Source organism: Lycium barbarum, chromosome 8 (genome assembly GCF_019175385.1).
Source record: "Lycium barbarum isolate Lr01 chromosome 8, ASM1917538v2, whole genome shotgun sequence".
In the NCBI taxonomy this organism is placed as follows: Eukaryota; Viridiplantae; Streptophyta; class Magnoliopsida; order Solanales; family Solanaceae; genus Lycium; species Lycium barbarum.
Genome location: NC_083344.1, coordinates 106,704,609 through 106,722,751, shown reverse-complemented (window position 1 = coordinate 106,722,751; position 18,143 = coordinate 106,704,609). Strand labels below are relative to the sequence as shown.

At 37.8% G+C, this 18,143-nt stretch overlaps 1 protein-coding gene across 1 annotated transcript; it reads left to right on the top strand.

The window, feature by feature from the left end:
* Positions 1 to 392: 392 nt before the first annotated feature.
* Positions 393 to 1,961, top strand: LOC132608084 (uncharacterized). Its single transcript, XM_060322158.1, has one exon. It carries the CDS (start codon positions 393 to 395, stop codon positions 1,959 to 1,961), a length of 1,569 nt encoding a protein of 522 aa, XP_060178141.1.
* Positions 1,962 to 18,143: the final 16,182 nt, after the last annotated feature.

Here is an 18,143-nt window from a genome sequence, read left to right as displayed (position 1 = left end):
ATATATGCTGGAATTGGTAAGAATTAACTCAGAACCAAGCTTTGGCGTTCGATATGAGTCAACCTTTCTCAAATGGCATGTTCTACTCCAATGCAGTTTTCTTTCTTCCGATTCATTCTCAACCGTCAGAGCTAAATAGCTGATGATTCATTGTCGTCCGTTCGTTCCCTTTATATGACTCAAGTCGTCTCTAATCTAGAGCCTGCTTAATTAGATCACTTAAAAAAAAATATATATATATATATATATATATATATATATATTGTTTATGAAGCTTTTACTTCATGCACTAACATTTTATTTTGTTTATGAAGTTTTACTTTTCTCTTTAAAAGGTTGTCTAGCATTGAACATTGTTTTGGCTGCGAATCTGCATTAAGGACGAGACTACAATGGCAGAGAGATTTGAAGCTTTCAACACTGGTATGCGTTTGGTGCAAGAACAAAACGATAGCAAGGGAAAGGTGGTTCGAAAAAATATTGTAGCCAATCTGGGAAATACCTTAAGCCTTCTTCCTAACACAACCTCAACTTCCAGCAACGTTTCCTTAGCCATTTCGCCTCACTTAAATCCTACCTATACCATTCCACAAATGCCTTCGACCTACACTCCCGATCAAGTAGCGATAATTCCTAATCCTCAATTTTCCATAGCCACCACTCAATTCGAGAAAAGTAAGGAAAACGAACTGGCGATATCCCCATACAGGAGGCCTGGAAAGGAAATCAAGTCGCTTTGCCACGAAGATTTGGGAAAAGAACTCCACAATTTGAGGAAAGTCATTAATGAAGAGTTATGTTCGAGAAATTTCCAGATTTTGAAGTATGAAGATTTATGTGTGCATCCAAACGCTGAGCTTCCGTCAGGGTACAAAATACCTAAGTTTAACACTTTCAATGGGAAGGGAGATCCCGTTGCTCATTTAAAGGACTATTGCAGCAGATTAATTGGTATTGGACATATTGAAGCCATACGAATGAGATTGTTCATTCAAAGTTTATCAGGATCAGCACTCTATTGGTACACTAAACAAGATTTTAGCAAATGGCTTACGTGGGAAGATATGGCCCGCGGATTTATAAAGCAATTCGAGTTTAACACTGGAGGCGATCCGCACATAGCTGATCTGCTTAGAATAAAGAAAACGCCACATGAGTCTTTCCAAGAATATGCCATACGATGGAGGTTAGAAGCTTCAAAAATACATCCTCCATTATCCGAGAGGGAATTGATCTCAACCTTCATCCAGATTCAGGAAGACTTATATTATGATAAGTTGCTCGGAGCTTGTGCACACAACTTCTCTGATTTGATTAGGATTGGTAGAGAACTAGAAAATGCCATTCAAGAAGGGAGAATTACAGATAGCTCAGCAACACAAGCCGTTCACCAAACCTTCCAAGCGGAGGTACTAGGAAATCTGCAAAGTGAAATGAAGGAAAACCAATTTGCTTCCACGACTATGCATCAAGCGCAATGCCATAAAAGTCACCAAATTTTTCAATCTTATGCCACCATGCAATGTCCTCGTCAGCAAAACTCCCAGCAAGGCTACCAACGACGGTTTCACCAAGCACAATCAAGCTCTCAACATAAAAAGAAGAGGAAATCTTTTTGCTTCACTACTCTAAATGAACCATTGGCAAACATACTTAAGAGGTTGAGTTCTAAGGGTATTCTACAACCAAAGAAGGGATTTATACCTAAGCATCCACCGCCAAACTTTGATTTATCTAAGAGTTGTGCTTATCACTCAAACATCCAAGGACATGACATTGAAGAATGTCCAGCACTAAGATTTAAGATTCAAAGCATGATTGAAAGTGGCAAGATAAAGCTGCAGCTAGAGCCTTCAGCCGATAATATTGCAAACACAAAGACAACTGTTGTTAAGGGTGATCCATCGAAACTGGCACCGAGGCATTTGAAAAGAAAGCGTGCAACAAGTCAAGCAGACTGACAGGGACATCATCTCGCCACTTGAGAATATCATTCTCCACATGCCCATCTTTAGGAATAGCCGCTATCTTGTAATCTTTTCTAGACTTTTTTTTTGAACTACGGTCGACCTGATTCCTGTTAGTAGCAGGATACGTAGGCGCCCATGTTGGGTCCGGTCTCAATAAATAAAAAATTCCAATTTTCCTCCCAAGTCGAACTGGAGAAATTTTGCAGACGGCTTATCCCGAGCCATATTCACATAATCAGATTTCCGCAATGGCATAGCAACGAGAAGCACAGATTCAAAGCCAAAGCTTCAATGTTCAACGCAAGGCAACCACTTTCTTTTATACTAACAAATTTTCTTTGAGCAACGCAGAACCGATTTTTAGCTACTCCTCAACGATAATGCACGGCATACGAAGCTTAGCATCAAGAAAACCTCACGAAAGTCATGAAGCAAAGGGTGATTCAAGGATGATTCAAAATCAACACAAATTTCGAAACTCATAATTTTCCTTGAGCGCAGGAATTTTACTCATGGAAACATTTTAGCAAGGTGAAATATCGCCAAGGCTTCCAGTTGCGGAAGCCGAAGTATGCTTACAGCTTTGCAGGGACTGCGCACCGAGCGGTTTGAATCTTCCTATAACACGCACAAATATTATTGCTTTCAAATGCTCTGCGCATGCACTATTATTTTTAATACCACGCACCGCATATGCACTATAGCTTTAAATTTCCCGCACTGCATACACTATTATTTTTAATACCACGCACCGCATATGCACTATAGCTTTAAATTTCCCGCGCTGCATGCACTACTATTTTAAATGCCCCGCACTGCTACTTTAAATTCCCCGCACTGCATACACTATTATTTTTAATACCACGCACCGCATATGCACTATTGCTTTAAATTCCCCACACTGCATGCACTACTATTTTAAATACCACGCAATGCATATGCACTATTGCTTTGAATTTCCCGCACTGCATACGCACTACTGCTTTCAAATGTCCCGCACTGCAAAAGCACCGCACCTTCATTGCATTATTACTTTCAAATGCCCCGCAAAGGCACAGCATCATTGTTCGCAAACGCACAGCATTTGGGTTCGTCCACCCTAAAATAGGATACTTGGGTTTTTCCACCCTAAAATAGGATATCGGGTTCTTCCACCCTAAAATAGGATATCGGGTTCTTCCACCCTAAAATAGGATATCGGGTTCTTCCACCCTAAAATAGGATATCGGGTTCTTCCACCCTAAAATAGGATATCGGGTTCTTCCACCCTAAAATAGGATATCGGGTTCTTCCACCCTAAAATAGGATATCGGGTTCTTCCACCCTAAAATAGGATATCGGGTTCTTCCACCCTAAAATAGGATATTGGGTTCTTCCACCCTAAAATAGGATATCGGGTTCTTCCACCCTAAAATAGGATATCGGGTTCTTCCACCCTAAAATAGGATATCGGGTTCTTCCACCCTAAAATAGGATATCGGGTTCTTCCACCCTAAAATAGGATACTGGGTTCTTCCACCCTAAAATAGGATATTGGGTTCTTCCACCCTAAAATAGGATGCTCGGGTTCTTCCACCCTTAAATAGGATATCGGGTTCTTCCACCCTTAAATAGGATATCGGGTTCTTCCACCCTTAAATAGGATATCGGGTTCTTCCACCCTAAAACAGGATACCCGGGTTCTTCCGCCCTAAAATAGGACATTTCGGGCTCAACCACCTTTCATATGATGCAGGGGTTGCGCATCGCCCTTTGCATCGTTTCCATATATTGCCTGGGCCATGCACCGCCCCTTTTAAAATTTTTGCATAAGGCTGCGCACCGCCCTTTGCATCATTTCCATATTCATATACTACTTGGGCCATGCACCACCCCATTTAAATTCTCTGCATAAGGTTGTGCACCGCCTTCCATGCTCGCATGGGCTGCGCACCGCCCTTTGTAGTTTTTGCATAAGGCTGCGCACCGCCCTTTAAAATTTCTGCATAAGACATCGCGTCGCACCTGCCTTGTTTTATTATTATTTTCAAATGCTCCTGCGTGCGCTCGCAGCCGCATTGCACCGCACTTGCATCGCTTTACTTCAATATTTATTTTTACTGACTATTTTATCTAGTTTAAAGTTTCGCAGGAGCCTTAGCGCAACGTGGAACTATTTCTTCGGCAGCGAACTGGGGCAATACGTCGGGAAGGATAAGCAAACTTCCGACAAGGGTCAATGATCTACCTCGAACACTCGGCTTCAATTTCAAATTTTCTGTTCGCATTCCGGCACACTCAATTTTCGGAGTTCTATCACAATACTCAGTGTCATCATAACTCGACACTGGGACAATATTTTTTGCGAAGATTCGCATCAAATCGTGAGTTGCCAGTCATAGGTGTCGTAGTCTTTCCAGAACTACACACGGCCTGATTCTCGTGCAGCCCGAGATATATAGGCGATTCAGAGACCGGAGTTCGGCCGTAATTTTCTTTACCCTTAGTCCTTCATAATCCTCTAGCCGGGACAAAATAGGCTACTAAGTCAACGTCTTTGCCCGAAAACTCCTTCATCATTATCAGGCAAAGAGGGACAAGTTGTTGACACCCAATTTTGTCCCGCCTCTCCTCCGAAATACATATTTGCGCTTCTAATATTAAAAAATAAATAAAATAAATAAACAAATAAAAAAAAATATAATAATAAAAAATAAATAAAAATAAATAAATAAATAATAATATATATTATGTTTACTATAGTTATTAGTCTCTTATCAATAACGACGTTTTATTATTCTGTTACAACTATTATTATTATCATTATTATTAATATTAATAACTATTATTATTATTCTTAAATTATCATTATTACTAATTGTCATTATTATTATTATTGTTAATTACTAATCACTATTATCAGCGTTATTTTGTTATCAATTATTAATCATCATTATCATCGTTATTTTATTATTAATTATTGTCATTGTTTTATCAATAATTGTTATTTATTTATTATTATCATCATCATTATTATTATTATTATCATTATTATCTTATTATTACCACTATTATTGTTATTATTATTAATTTATTAACGTTTTGTCACTATCAATAATTGTTATTTATTATTGTTATCTTGTTATTAATTATTACCATCTTTATTATTATTATTAATTATTATCATTTTAATTATCAATGTTTGTTATCTACTATTATTATTATATCTATTATTATTTTTATCGCCATTATCATTATTACCATTATCATTATTGTTATCATTATTAGCAGTACTATTACCGCTAGTCATTCGCTACGGCTATTTAGTATTATTGAAACTGACATTTCTCGGCATTTTATCAACTCCCGCATGCACATCGCATTTATTTTCGCGCATTTAAAATGATAGCTTCATTTATCGTTAAAATTTTTTTATTGCACGGTCAGTGCAACAACATATAATTTATTATCCGGGTCTTTTTACAATTACACATTTTTTCGTACCAGGTGATATTCTGGCACCCTTAGTACATCGTTAATCAAAATGGGTCTTTTATTCAAATTTCGAAGACGAACTATTTCTTGCACTCGGTCCGCATTTTGACTTATCGGACTCCAAATCAAAGCCTGTTTGACTCCTGATAATTTTGGACTAGTCCATATCCCTTATCTCAATTTTTAGAATAATTCGTGTTTTAATTTATTAGCCTATTCTTTTGATACCCAGTCTAAAATTGACCCGGTCCACAAGTGGACCGGGTCCGATCCATTTTGTCATTCGAATAAGGGAACCCTTTTTAGGGTTCCCCTTGATTTTCCCCATTTTTTCCGCCGCAGCTCAACCTTCCCCTTTCCCTTTCTCGTCGCCACCCATCTTCTCCGTCGCCACCCATCCTCACCGCCTCCAACCTCCGCCGACATCATCAACACCCCCACTCGTCATCAACACCCCCCACTCACCATCGACACCACGCATCCACACCCAACATCTCTGTCACACCCACGCTCCCCATCGACACCCCACTCACCTCCGACATCTCTGTCACAACCACGCCTCTGACACCCACGTTACCCCTGTCACACCCACGTTACCCCTGTTCCCCACGCCTTTGTCCCCTCTCCTCTCAAACTCAAACCCTAAATCAGCCTATAAGTATTCATTTTTATCATCCAGTAAAGGGGGGATTTTTTTTTGGATTCAGCAAATTCCCAAATAGCCGATTTTCTTTCAGTTCAAGAAACCCCCTGTGAAATATTTTGTTTAGTTGTCACAATATCGCAAAGATATCGAATCAAAATACTCAAACGATTTTTCGTCTGTTCTGTGTTTGTTGCGAATCCGAGTTTCGCAACCTTGAATTGAAGTGTTCGAGTAGCTATCAAGACCCGCGCCTCACTTCGCTGCACCTGAAGAAGGTCAGTAAACATCCATTCTTTATATATTTATCGGTGAATTAAATGCTCTCTGTTATCTTATGCGTTTATATGTTCATATACCCATTATTTAGTTGACGGGTTAGTCTAATAGTTGTTAATGGTGATGGACGTTATGTTGGTTTCTGTTTGGATTAGGCTTGTGAAGTTCGTATAAGTCCAGGATATAAACTAGTCGTTTAGCTTGGCCTTGATGTGAGTTAGCATACAAGTTATTTTTGTTTCAGTTGGGTTTAAGTTGGCAAATCAGATTGAGACTAATGACAATTATTTCGCGATAGGTTAGTATGTGTCGGTTGGCTAGGTATGTTTGTGTGAAATCTGAATGCCCTCATGTGATTTATTTGCTACTAACTTAATTCATAATGGTCATTCGTTTAATCTGAATCAGTAAATCTTGGTCTGTAACTTGTGGTGTGGTTAAGTGTTTGAATTCAGTTATATAAGGAAGTGGCAATGTTAATGTGAGTGTTGTTTTCCCCTTATTCCCTGATGCCCAGTTCAAATTCCCTTCCCTTTCATCTGTGGTTTCAATCCTGTTCCATGAGAAATGTGGTATAATTCATTTGTATACCATCTGATTTAGGCATTTGAGTGAAAGCCTGTTTGAAAATCTACTTGCTATGTGATTCATTTTTAAGGGGTTCATGAGAGGTTTAGATCGAACAAAGGGCCTGAAAAGGTTTCAAATCAGTTGCATGAGATTCTTATATGTAAAAAATGAACTTGAGATAGCATTTAAAACTCTAGTATGATTATTCAAGTATATATACACCCAATTTGATGCAGTTAAGCATAAAACTGCCTCAAACTCAAATGATTAGTCAATACCTGTGTACTTATCTGATTTCTTTGGGGTTTATGATACACCAATGATAGTCTAAGATATTGGTTTGTTCCTATGTGCTGTTTGGGCTGCCTTATATTTGCTTTGATTCTTCAGTAATCTATTTAAGAATAAAGCATGTCTTGCATATGGTATTGATTAGTGATGCGTTTTATGCTTTCCTCATGTTAGTCTTAGCCAATATAAGTTGAAGAATTAGCAATTGGGAAGTCCATTTTGATTCATTCATTTAAAGTCATCTAATGAGGTTAGAATGATACTGCATTTTTATGAGTTTGATTCCTTTAACAGGCTGGTTTTCCTCTCAAAATAAAGCTTGCTAGTTTAAAAAACACTCTTTTTTTTTTTAATATGATGTGTGAATCACCCGATGTTAGTGATGATATTTGTGAGTCATGTTTGTTTGCTTAATGTGACACTAGTCAATCTTCCAAAAAGAATAAACAGTCTTTGAGAGTTATGTATTTATATTTCAAGCTACGTATGAATCATATGTATTTTAAAGGAAAAAATATATTTTGGGTTCTGATTAGTTATGAATATAATGTGTTCAAGATAAGAAATCAAATTACATTTGAATGTTCTGAATATGCTGTTATGGACTTCCAATTAAAGGAATATATTGTTGCGTTTTGGCCTTTCTACTGTTATTTACTGCTGTTACTTGGTTGCTGCATTCCTCTTGAATAAGTTATTATTGCTCCTTTTTGGCCAACAACTGCTTCACTAAGAGTCTATATTGTACACTTGAATGCATGTCTGTGCTGTTTAAACGTAGCCATGAAGGATCTGTCAAATTGAACATGTTTCACTTAGGAATAAGAAGTTCCTTTGCCCCTCGGTTTTGGCATACACGTGTCTAAAACTGTCCATTCAGGAGTATATGTTTGTTCTCTTGGATTTTGCATCTGTCCGTTGGATCATACTTATTCCTGTGTTGGACCTTTATGTGTACAATAAACTTGATTTACGGTTTTGCCCACTCTTGTACAATATCTCATTTAGGCCGTGTTTGTTTGTCTTAGCCGAATTAAAATTATTTTTTCTTATTGTTATGTGATAGTATTTGCAATTTCTTCTTTGAGTTATGAATCTTGCATTATTAATTATCTAGATCCATACTAATCCTTTTCCTTTCATTTTTATGCATGACCACCGCATACGAGTCCCTCGGATTCATCTTCTTCCGCATTTGGTGTTGGGCTAAAAGCCCAACATGATCTCCTCGGATCATCTTCCGTGTCCAGCCCACTCGCAGCAGCATACATATTTTTTGCTGGGCCGAGGCCTAACAGCAGCAAAATCACAGTCGTCCGAAAATGGACCGAGCCCATTTAACATCATTTGCTCCTCTATTTTATTCATATGCCTTAATCTTGTATTGCACAGTTAATACTTGATTTTGTTTGTTTGTTGCCTTAGATAAAATGAACCTTGGCAATATTAGTAGGTTTTAGTTTTAGTAGTGGGTAGTTAGTTTGACGAAGACTAATAATTAATCCCATAAGTTTCATTTTCTTCTTTTAAAAAAAAAAGGTTATTCATGGTATCTATAACATTCACTGCTGGAATAACTGATAGCATAAATTCATATTTTTGAGTCAAAGGAATCATATTTTATTCTTATTATCTTAATCTCAAAACATCACTAATATGCAAATGTAAATTCCAGTATGTTTTATAAATCACACGTAGTTTAGCTAAGTTAATAAGAGTCAATAAAAAGAGAAAGAAAATTCACTCCCTTTGCATCCTATTTATAAAAAATGAGTCTAGATTTTTACATTGCCATATTCATATCACATGATTTTATTCAAAGTTTAAATGTGCTAAGTCTTTTTCCTAAAAGTTATCACTTATATGCGAAATATCGTATTTCCTGCAAGCTTCATTTTAAAAATAGCATTTTTATTTAAAACATTAGCAACATTTATAGTTTATTTTAAATAGCATTTGAGGTCTATTTTGTGCAATTATCCTACAAGTCTTGTTTTAGATAGCATTTTATTTAAAGCTTTAGCATATTCCTCAAGTCTTATTTTAAGCAACATTCTTATATTTTTTCCTTAAAAACTCTAGCAACATTTCCTAACCCTTTTCTTAAAATTTAAAGCATCTTATTTAGCATTAATTCATTAACCTAAGTTTGGTCGGATAACCGTAGTTAACGGATTCTAAAGGATGCCTAACCCATTCCCTTTAGGATAATATAGAACCTTTACCTAGAATTACACTGGTTAAGCTGACTATTAACGGAGGTTTAGTTAGCTTTACCTTAGTTAATAATTAGGTGCCCTAATTCACCTTAAAATCAATTAGGTGGCGACTCCTTAAAATAAAGCATATTTAGGAATCTCCAATATGTTGTACTCCGCTTCAACTCCCGGGTTAAAATGGGGTATAACAAAGCCGACAAACGTGAGTTGGATTAGAGGAGTCAACAAATCCCGGTGGTTGATTCATGTAAACTTCCTCTTGTAGCGTTCCTTGAAGGAAAGCATTATTAAAATTTGCTTGTCGAAGAGGCCAGTTTTTTATAACGGCGAGTGACAAAAGAGTGCGAACAGTTGTTTGTTTAGCCACCGGTGAAAAGGTATCACCGTAATCAAGCCCCGGTCTTTGATGGAAACCTTTAGCGACAAGTCATGCCTTGTACTTGTTGATGGAATCATCTGGATTATATTTGATTCGAAAAACCCATTTGCATCCGACAAGATTTTTAGATGCATCCTTTGGAACAAGAGTCCATGTGCCTTGGGTTTTTAAAGCATCAATTTCAGCCTTCATGGCAGCCTGCCATTGCGGATGCTTTAAAGCCTCAGAAGCATTTCTTGGCTCCAATGAAAGAGATGAAGATAAGTGGCGGTCATTAGATGGACCCATGGTAGTAAATTGTGAAGGTGGGATAGATGATACACTAGAATGAGACATTTTGGGTGTGGTATGAACAACAAAGGAAAGGCGATTTACCGGTTTAGAAATGTTGTTCTTTGAGCGAGTAATCATATGGTGCGTCGATTCAGGCACGGGATATGGAGAACTGGAGGAATCCAAATGAGAAGATGATCTCGTTTCCGTATTGTGGGTGGAGTTTTCATTTACCTGAGAGGAAGGAATGAAAATTTGGGTTTCCAGACGGCAAGGTGACGCTGTTGAGAGTGAAGTAGATGTGGCCATCGAATCTATTTGAGAAGTAAGAAGAGAGGGAATTTTTTGTATGTTATTTGTAGAGGATACGTTGGAGATTGGTATGAGAAAATAAGGGGGGAGCCAGCTTGGTAGGTCTGGTGAATCAAATCTTGGAGAATCAGAATCAAAATTCTGAAAAGGAAATGTATCATCTACGAAATCAACGTGCCTTGAGATAACAAATTTTTATTTGGCTGGATCATAGCAAAGATAGGCACTTTGGTTCTTAGAATACCCTAGGAAAATGCAAGGAGTGGATCGGGTCTCTAATTTGTGTCTGGCATATGGCCTAAGCCATGGGTAACACAAACATCCAAAAACTCTGAGTTTGGAGTAATTGGGTTTACGACCAAAAAGACGTTCAAAAGGACAATCATGACTGAGAATAGGAGTAGGCATACGATTAATAAGGTAAACTGCCGTTTGAAAGGCAAAAGACCAAAATGAGATGGGAAGGTGAGATAGATGTAGAAATGTGAGTCCAGTTTCGACAATATGGCGATGTCGACGTTCTGCTGTGGTATTGTGTTCAGGAGTGTAAGGTGGAGTTAAGTAATGAGAAATTCCATGTTGCTCAAATAAAGGCTTAAGATGAACAAATTCGCCCCTATTGTCAGAATATACAGAGATGATTTGTTTCTGAAAGAACTTTTCTACAGTAGCCTTAAATTTTGGAAAAATAATGGAGACATCAGATTTCCGTTGCATGGGAAGAAGCCAAATATACTTTGTGATCAACGAAAATCAAATAAAAAATAAAATTATCAACAGAAGATATTGGAGCTGGACCCCATACATCAGTGTAGAGAAGTTCTAACGGGGACGAACTTGTAAGAGAAGATTCAGAGAAGGGCAATTTGTGCATTTCATTGCATTTGCACGAATTACAAACAAAGTCTTTATCTAAAATTGAACTAGAAAAGGAAAAGTACTTCAAAACATGATGTAGTATTTTGGAAGAAGGATGACCAAATCGTTGATGCCAACATTGAGCAGAAACTTTAGAAACAACATTAATATTTGGTGATGTATGGCATGGCATGGTTTGATGTGAGAATTCGGTTGGCCACTCATATGTACCATCTCTAGGAGTCCCCTCCACCAGTGGCTTGCCCGTGGAAAGATCCTTCACAATAAAGTTAAATGGTGAGAACTTGACAGAAACATTGTTATCACAACATAAGTTATAAACAGAAACAAGATTTTTTTTCATGTTTGGTACACAAAGAACATTTTGACAGGTTAAAGGTCTAGCAGCAGAAGGCAAAATGAAGGATCCAGTATGAGTTACGGGAAGTGTATTACCATCACCGACCACTATATCTTCATTATCATCATACTCAGAGTGTAAAGAGAGACTCTGAAGATCATTAGAGACATGGTGAGATGCGCCTGAATCAAGAAGCCACTTGGTAGAATTACTAGTAGAAGTCGTCGCAACATTTGCCTGAGGAGCATGAGAAGATTTAGATGGCTGGTATTGTTGCTGTTGCATCCAAGGAAAGATCCCAAGGAGACGACGACATGTTTTCACTGTATGACCAGGAATGTCACATAGTTGACAAATAACACGATTGGAGGAGTTTTGGCCCCCCTTGTTGGTGCCCCGAAAAAGAGTAGAAGAATTTCGTTGTTTATGATTGTGCTGCCTAGAATTCCTATTGAAATTAGAATTTCCTTACTTTTGTGCAACATTGGCCGTTATTGGTGCGGTAATGGCAACTTTCTTTTTATTAAGATGGGCTTCAAAATCCAAAAGTTTCTGATGCATTTCTTCAACAGAGATTGGAGTATCTCTTGCTTGAATGGCAGCAGAGATTAGATCATAATCTACAGGTAAACCATTCAGAATAAGCAAAATATATCGTCACGAGAAACCGGTGCGCCAGCATTGGCAAGCTGATTAGAGAGTTGCCTAATATTTTGAATATAGGTTGTGATGGACATATTCTCCTTGGAAGCTTTGGAAAGGCTTTCATGGAGACTCATCAAGTGAGAATGATTTGAGGTGGCATACATGCTTTTAAGGGTATACCAGACCTTATATGAGGTTTTGGCCGAGATTACAAAGGGAACTATCTCGGTCGACAAAGCAGAGACAAGGGCACTGCGTAGCAAGCGATCTTGTCGTGTCCATAGGGATGTTTTTGGGTGATCATTTGGTTTTGTGGTAACATAGGATTCAAAGTCATAAGCAACAAGAAGAGAATCCCATTGAGTATGCCAAGAATAATAATTGGTGGAGGTGAGTTTGATTGGGGCAAGAGCAGTGGTGTTAATTAAGAGAATTTGGGTTGGGTTAGAGGAATCTGTTACTGGTATGACTGAGATAGGAGAAGAATTTGAGGTATTATTAACAGTTTCATTAGACATTTCTGGTTGTGACAGAGAAAAAAAAAATATCCATATGGCGGATGGCTTTGATACCATAAAACAAATATGAGTGATGGTAAAGACCCCTGCCATATTATTGATTATAGAAGCCTATTTATACAGTGGCTACATGAGTACAATGAAGGAAGAAAGCAAGAAATCAGGGATATTATTTACAGAGATCAATATATAAGGAATACTATTAATAGAGCAAGATATTTGGAGAAACTATAGCAATCATGTATTGACTGAATCTCTGCTGGGAGATATTTTCCTATTAGCATGGTCCCTTTTTGGAGGTACCTAGGGTATAACTGCACTAGCGAGTTTGTAGCTAACTCTTATGAAGTGGTGAATCGTTAAGCCTAAGATTAAGGTACATGTTTTTACTGCAAGCATTTTCCAGCATTATTTGTTGGGAAATCTGGAAAAGATGATGTGTTCAAATGTATAGCAGATAGAAGATTTCTATCCCAAGACTACTTTTCCAGATCGAATCAGGAATTGCTTATATAGGTGAGCAATCATTTTAGTACACTTCCAAATCACTAATTAATGGAAATAATAATTTTGTATAATGAATGGAAAGAGTCAAACTTAGACTCAACATTATTCCTATGAAATAGTTGCAACCATTTGATGGACAAGTCAAGCTCAACAGATGATTGTAGCAAAGGTAATCTAGGCCTTGCTAAAAGTCATGGCATATTCTGATTTCTTTGGTATCTGCTCAAGTAACACGGCAGAAACAAAAACATTCTTATTGGAATTACATGGTTTATGGAAAGAGGCTACAAGGCTATCATGGTGAAATCCAATTCCCAAACTTTGGGAAATGCCATAAGCAATTATTCATTTATACCTTAGCAAATCAACCAAGTGATTAATCATATTGCGAAAATAAAGAATCAAGGCAGCTACATATTCAGACATTGCTATAGAGAAGTAATGGACCTGCTGACTTGCTTGCCAATTTGGATTTAAGCGTGAAAACTTCTATTCCATTCATGGATGCTAATACCTTATCAGGGAAGGTGAAAGCTAGCCTCAATGAAGACAGATAGAGAGAAACTTATCAATTAGGAACCTGGACTAGAAAGAAACTTTTTGATGTATAGTTTTTTTGACTATAGGGTACATTCTAACCTTTTCCTTTTATCCATCGTCCTGCATGTGTTATAGGGCATTTTGGATGTTGTAATTAGGGTCCCTTGTAATTATAAAGGGGAATGAACCAATCAAACTAATACCCGAGAAGAGGACAGATATGTTCTTTCAATCCTTCATGTGTTTATCCTTGGCTGTTAATAAGATTGAGGTCGTGCCTAAACCTTTCACCATATTAGTGACCTTTTATTCTTTTCTTTTTTTTTTCCTAAAAAAAAAAGGCTGTGAGGATCAGACGGAGGATCTTGTGAGATCAGGTTTTTTTTTGTTTGTTTGTTTTTGTTTTTGAGGAATACGGATACTTATATTAATATTAAGGTATGCAAAATATAACATTCTAGTATTGCTCAGGGGCGGACCCACATAGGGTGTTACGAGTGCTCGAGCACCCATTGACCCGGCTCAGACCATGGATATTTATATAGAAAACTTCGGAAGGTCATATAGAAATGACCAACACCCATCACACAAAATCATCAGTGGGTGCTTTGGTTTAGAGGCGAAAGACAAAGGTGTTGTTTGTGGGGGGTTTGGAGTCCGAAACCTGCTTGAAGCATTTATTTTTGAAAATCTTCTCATTCATCTTTTTAAGGTTATAATTTATTTTTATTTAAAAAAAATTAATTCATTGTGGCAAAAAAGAGAAAAAATAACTTTCATACATTCAAACTCTTAGCGGCCTCCTCTTCACTTCCCTAACCCAATCACAAAAATTCTCTTTGTTTTATTGATTTTTTTTAACAGCCGTTGTCCATAATAAAAGGCGGCAAAGCAACTACAACCTTAAAATCCTGGATCCGCCAATGTGCACTTGGGAGCCGGTCATCTTAGCATAGTACTGATGCCATTCAAACTACTATAGTTGGCTTGCAAGCTAACACTTTTGTTACTTACACCTCGGAATTTAGGGTTGTTGTGCGGTGAATAGACTAACGCAAGTTAAGGTGTATATGATGTTCCTACAAGTAAGAAGAGATACTTAATGATTCTAATTAAGATTCCAAAGACATTTGAGGAGAGAGAAGAAAGCTTGTTGGAGAAAGTTAAGGTACAGAGTGTCTTACCCCCTACACAAATGTACCAGCCGATATTCCTGGTAATTTACCGGATTATAAGTTGAACGGATCGAATTGACGCAATTTGAACTGAATCAGGAAATTCTGCAAACATCAATCAGTGTCAACGGGTCGTCGACATGTCGATGGACTATCGTTGGGACACAGTCAATATGCTTCTGCAATCAGAGATTTGCAGGCGTAAGTCGATGAAGCAAGTCGACGAACCGTCGACACGTCAACACGTCGTCGATCCGCTCGTCGAACTGCCCCCATGGAACTTTCCAGTTCCATTTATAAATAGACGACCCATGCTCTCATTTTTCAGTTTCCACTTTCTCTACAAGTCTTCAAGACTCTAGAATATTCTCTACATCATATTAACATAAATCCAAGGGGGATCAAGGACTAATTACCAAGAATCAAGAGAATCAAGGGGAAAATAGGCTCTCTAGGGTTGATAGAAGTCAAGAATTCTATTGGTATTGAAGTTAGGGCTTCTCTCAAGTGAAGTATATTCATCCAAAGTTCATCCTTACATGATCAACGATGAGTTTTACATCTATCTCATTCTTATTAAAAGTTTTGAGTGGTTGAACGCCTTGGATTAGAGAAAAAAGTAGAATATGAGCCCAAAATATGGAAGTAAGGGTATTTTGAGTAGAAAGTTCATTTGAGTCATGATTCTTAGCCTGAGATGAGTATGATCTTGTTATGACTGATGCTAATGTCGTTGAGGGAGCATTATGTAAATGAATATGTTATTGTATTGTAGTCATGGTTAGGGATGATTTATGTAAAACAAAAATGTAAAAAAAAAAAAAAATTGTAATCATGGTTGGGGATGATTTGAAAGAGAATTGTGAGGATTAAATAATGTTTAACTTGAAGAAGTTTATTGATTATGATATTATGGGTGTTGCTATTGCTATTTGAGAGTTGTTTATTATACTGAGAAAATTGTCGAAACAAAGGAAGTGTTGCCCAATTTTCGTTAGCCCATAGTCGTTTTAGCCTAGAATTAAGCGTGTTTCTAATGATCTAACCTTAGTACAAATTCTCTTGCATGTAGAGATGTGACCTTGGAAGGAGAGCGCTTAGTCGTTAAGGAGATGTAAAAGTATGTAAGGCTAGTCCCCTTCTTTCAAAAGTATGGTTCCTATGTTCTGATTTCTTTTCTATATCTCCATGACCTTCTTACATCCTAAAAGATGGAAGTTCAAGATTCGTAATAGCTTCTTATGTGATAGAGATGAGATATGTTCCATGATAATGATGCTATGATGAGCTTGATAATCTTAACTTTATGACTTCATTGATGTTACTTCTTGTTGTTATCTCACCTCACAATATTAGTTCCTTCAAGGTGAGACATAGTGATGAGGATTATTCCATAATGTAATCTGAGGTTTCCGACCTTACATCACTCTGATAGAGTTACAGCTTTCACTTGAGCTCTCATGCATGCTTTAAATTATGTATATGTAAGATTACACCGTGCCTAATTGGCTGGGCAGTCACCACTACGACAGGCGTAGTGAGCAGCTATGATGATGATTACACCGTGCCTAATTGGCTGGGGAGATACTACTAGTGGGCGGCATGAGATGTTTACCCCGGACGCGGGAGGCCTGGACGCGAGCTAATGATGATCATATCGTACCTATATGGTCGGGCAGTTTATATATGCATACATGATATGATATTGTTTATTATGAAAGTTAGCATGCATGATTCCGTCTTAAGGGGCAATCAGTTACAAGTTATTTCTTCATCTCATGTTCTCTTACTTCTTTATTATGTTGATATACATGCCTTACATACTTAGTATATTGCTCGTACTGACGTCCTTTTCTTTTATGGACGGTGTGTTCATACCCACAGGTAGACAAGGAAACGGTGCAGACGCTTAGGAGCTTACTCAGCAGATCTACAGGAGCACCTAACTACTCCGGAGGTGCAACCTATTGGTATATTCTTTTGTGTATACTGGGGCATGGCGGGGTCCTGTCCCGTCCTTGTGATTTCAGTATTCCAGTTAGAGGCTCGTAGATACTTATGTGCGGGTAGTACATGTTATGAGACTTCTTCAGTGTATATCCTTATATCTTGTACATCATTTTTGTAGCCTTATGGACCTATGTATGCACACATGTTTCGGGAGATATTCGGAGATCGTTTTATGATAAGTTTGTGTTGAAAACGATATACCCAGGTTGAGTATGACAGTTAGCATGATAAGTGGTGCTCGGTAGTCAGCTCCGGGTACCTGTCATGGCCCCTGATAGGGTCGTGACAACTTTTGCTAGGATTTTACATTGATAGTTTCAACAAAAGATGTTCCTCCTTGGCGGTCAACTTCTAGCCTCCCTTCAACAAAATATGGAGGCCGCACTTGATATATGACTTTGTTTATAGTGGACTGCTTTAGAGCTTCCTTTGCCAAAAGATGTGCTATTTCATTTTCTTGCCAGAAATTATGTCTGATCACCAGGACCTTCAACTGCAGCATTAACCACCTTTAGTGATAGTAGTTCGCCTTGTATAAGTGGAGAATAAGGAGTTCCACTTCTTTGAAATCCAATTATCCAGTCACCATGGCTATTGCGAATTAGTCCCCCCTTTCGGGTGAGCATTTTGGACTTGTTGAAGCTAGCATCCACATTCAACTTATACCAACCTATTGGAGGCTTTTGCCAAGAGACTTTGATATCAAATTGTGTTTTTCTGGTAGCCTCTTTCTCCGTTAAGAGCTTGTATTCAGTAGCATTATTTATAATAGATGGGAAAGGTACGTAATTGATAAGTACTAGTGTTGTTTTGGTTATTTTGATTTCTATTTAGCCACAGATTCCAAATCACAAAAGGAAACAATTCAGTCCACTGGAAAGATAAATTGACTATAGCGAAAGATAAATTAACTATAGAAATATTCAGATTTCTGATAAACCGAAGCCAATGATCCTTGCCATAAATGAGGTGGTGTCAACTCCTACGAAGTCCAAAGAGCGACATCAGTATCACATTTTAAAAAGATATGTTCGTTGGTTTCGGAGTAGTAAGGTGCTTGAGGACTTTGTGTCCAGAATTGAGCATATAGCTAAAGGTTTTAGGTCCGCCCTAACAATT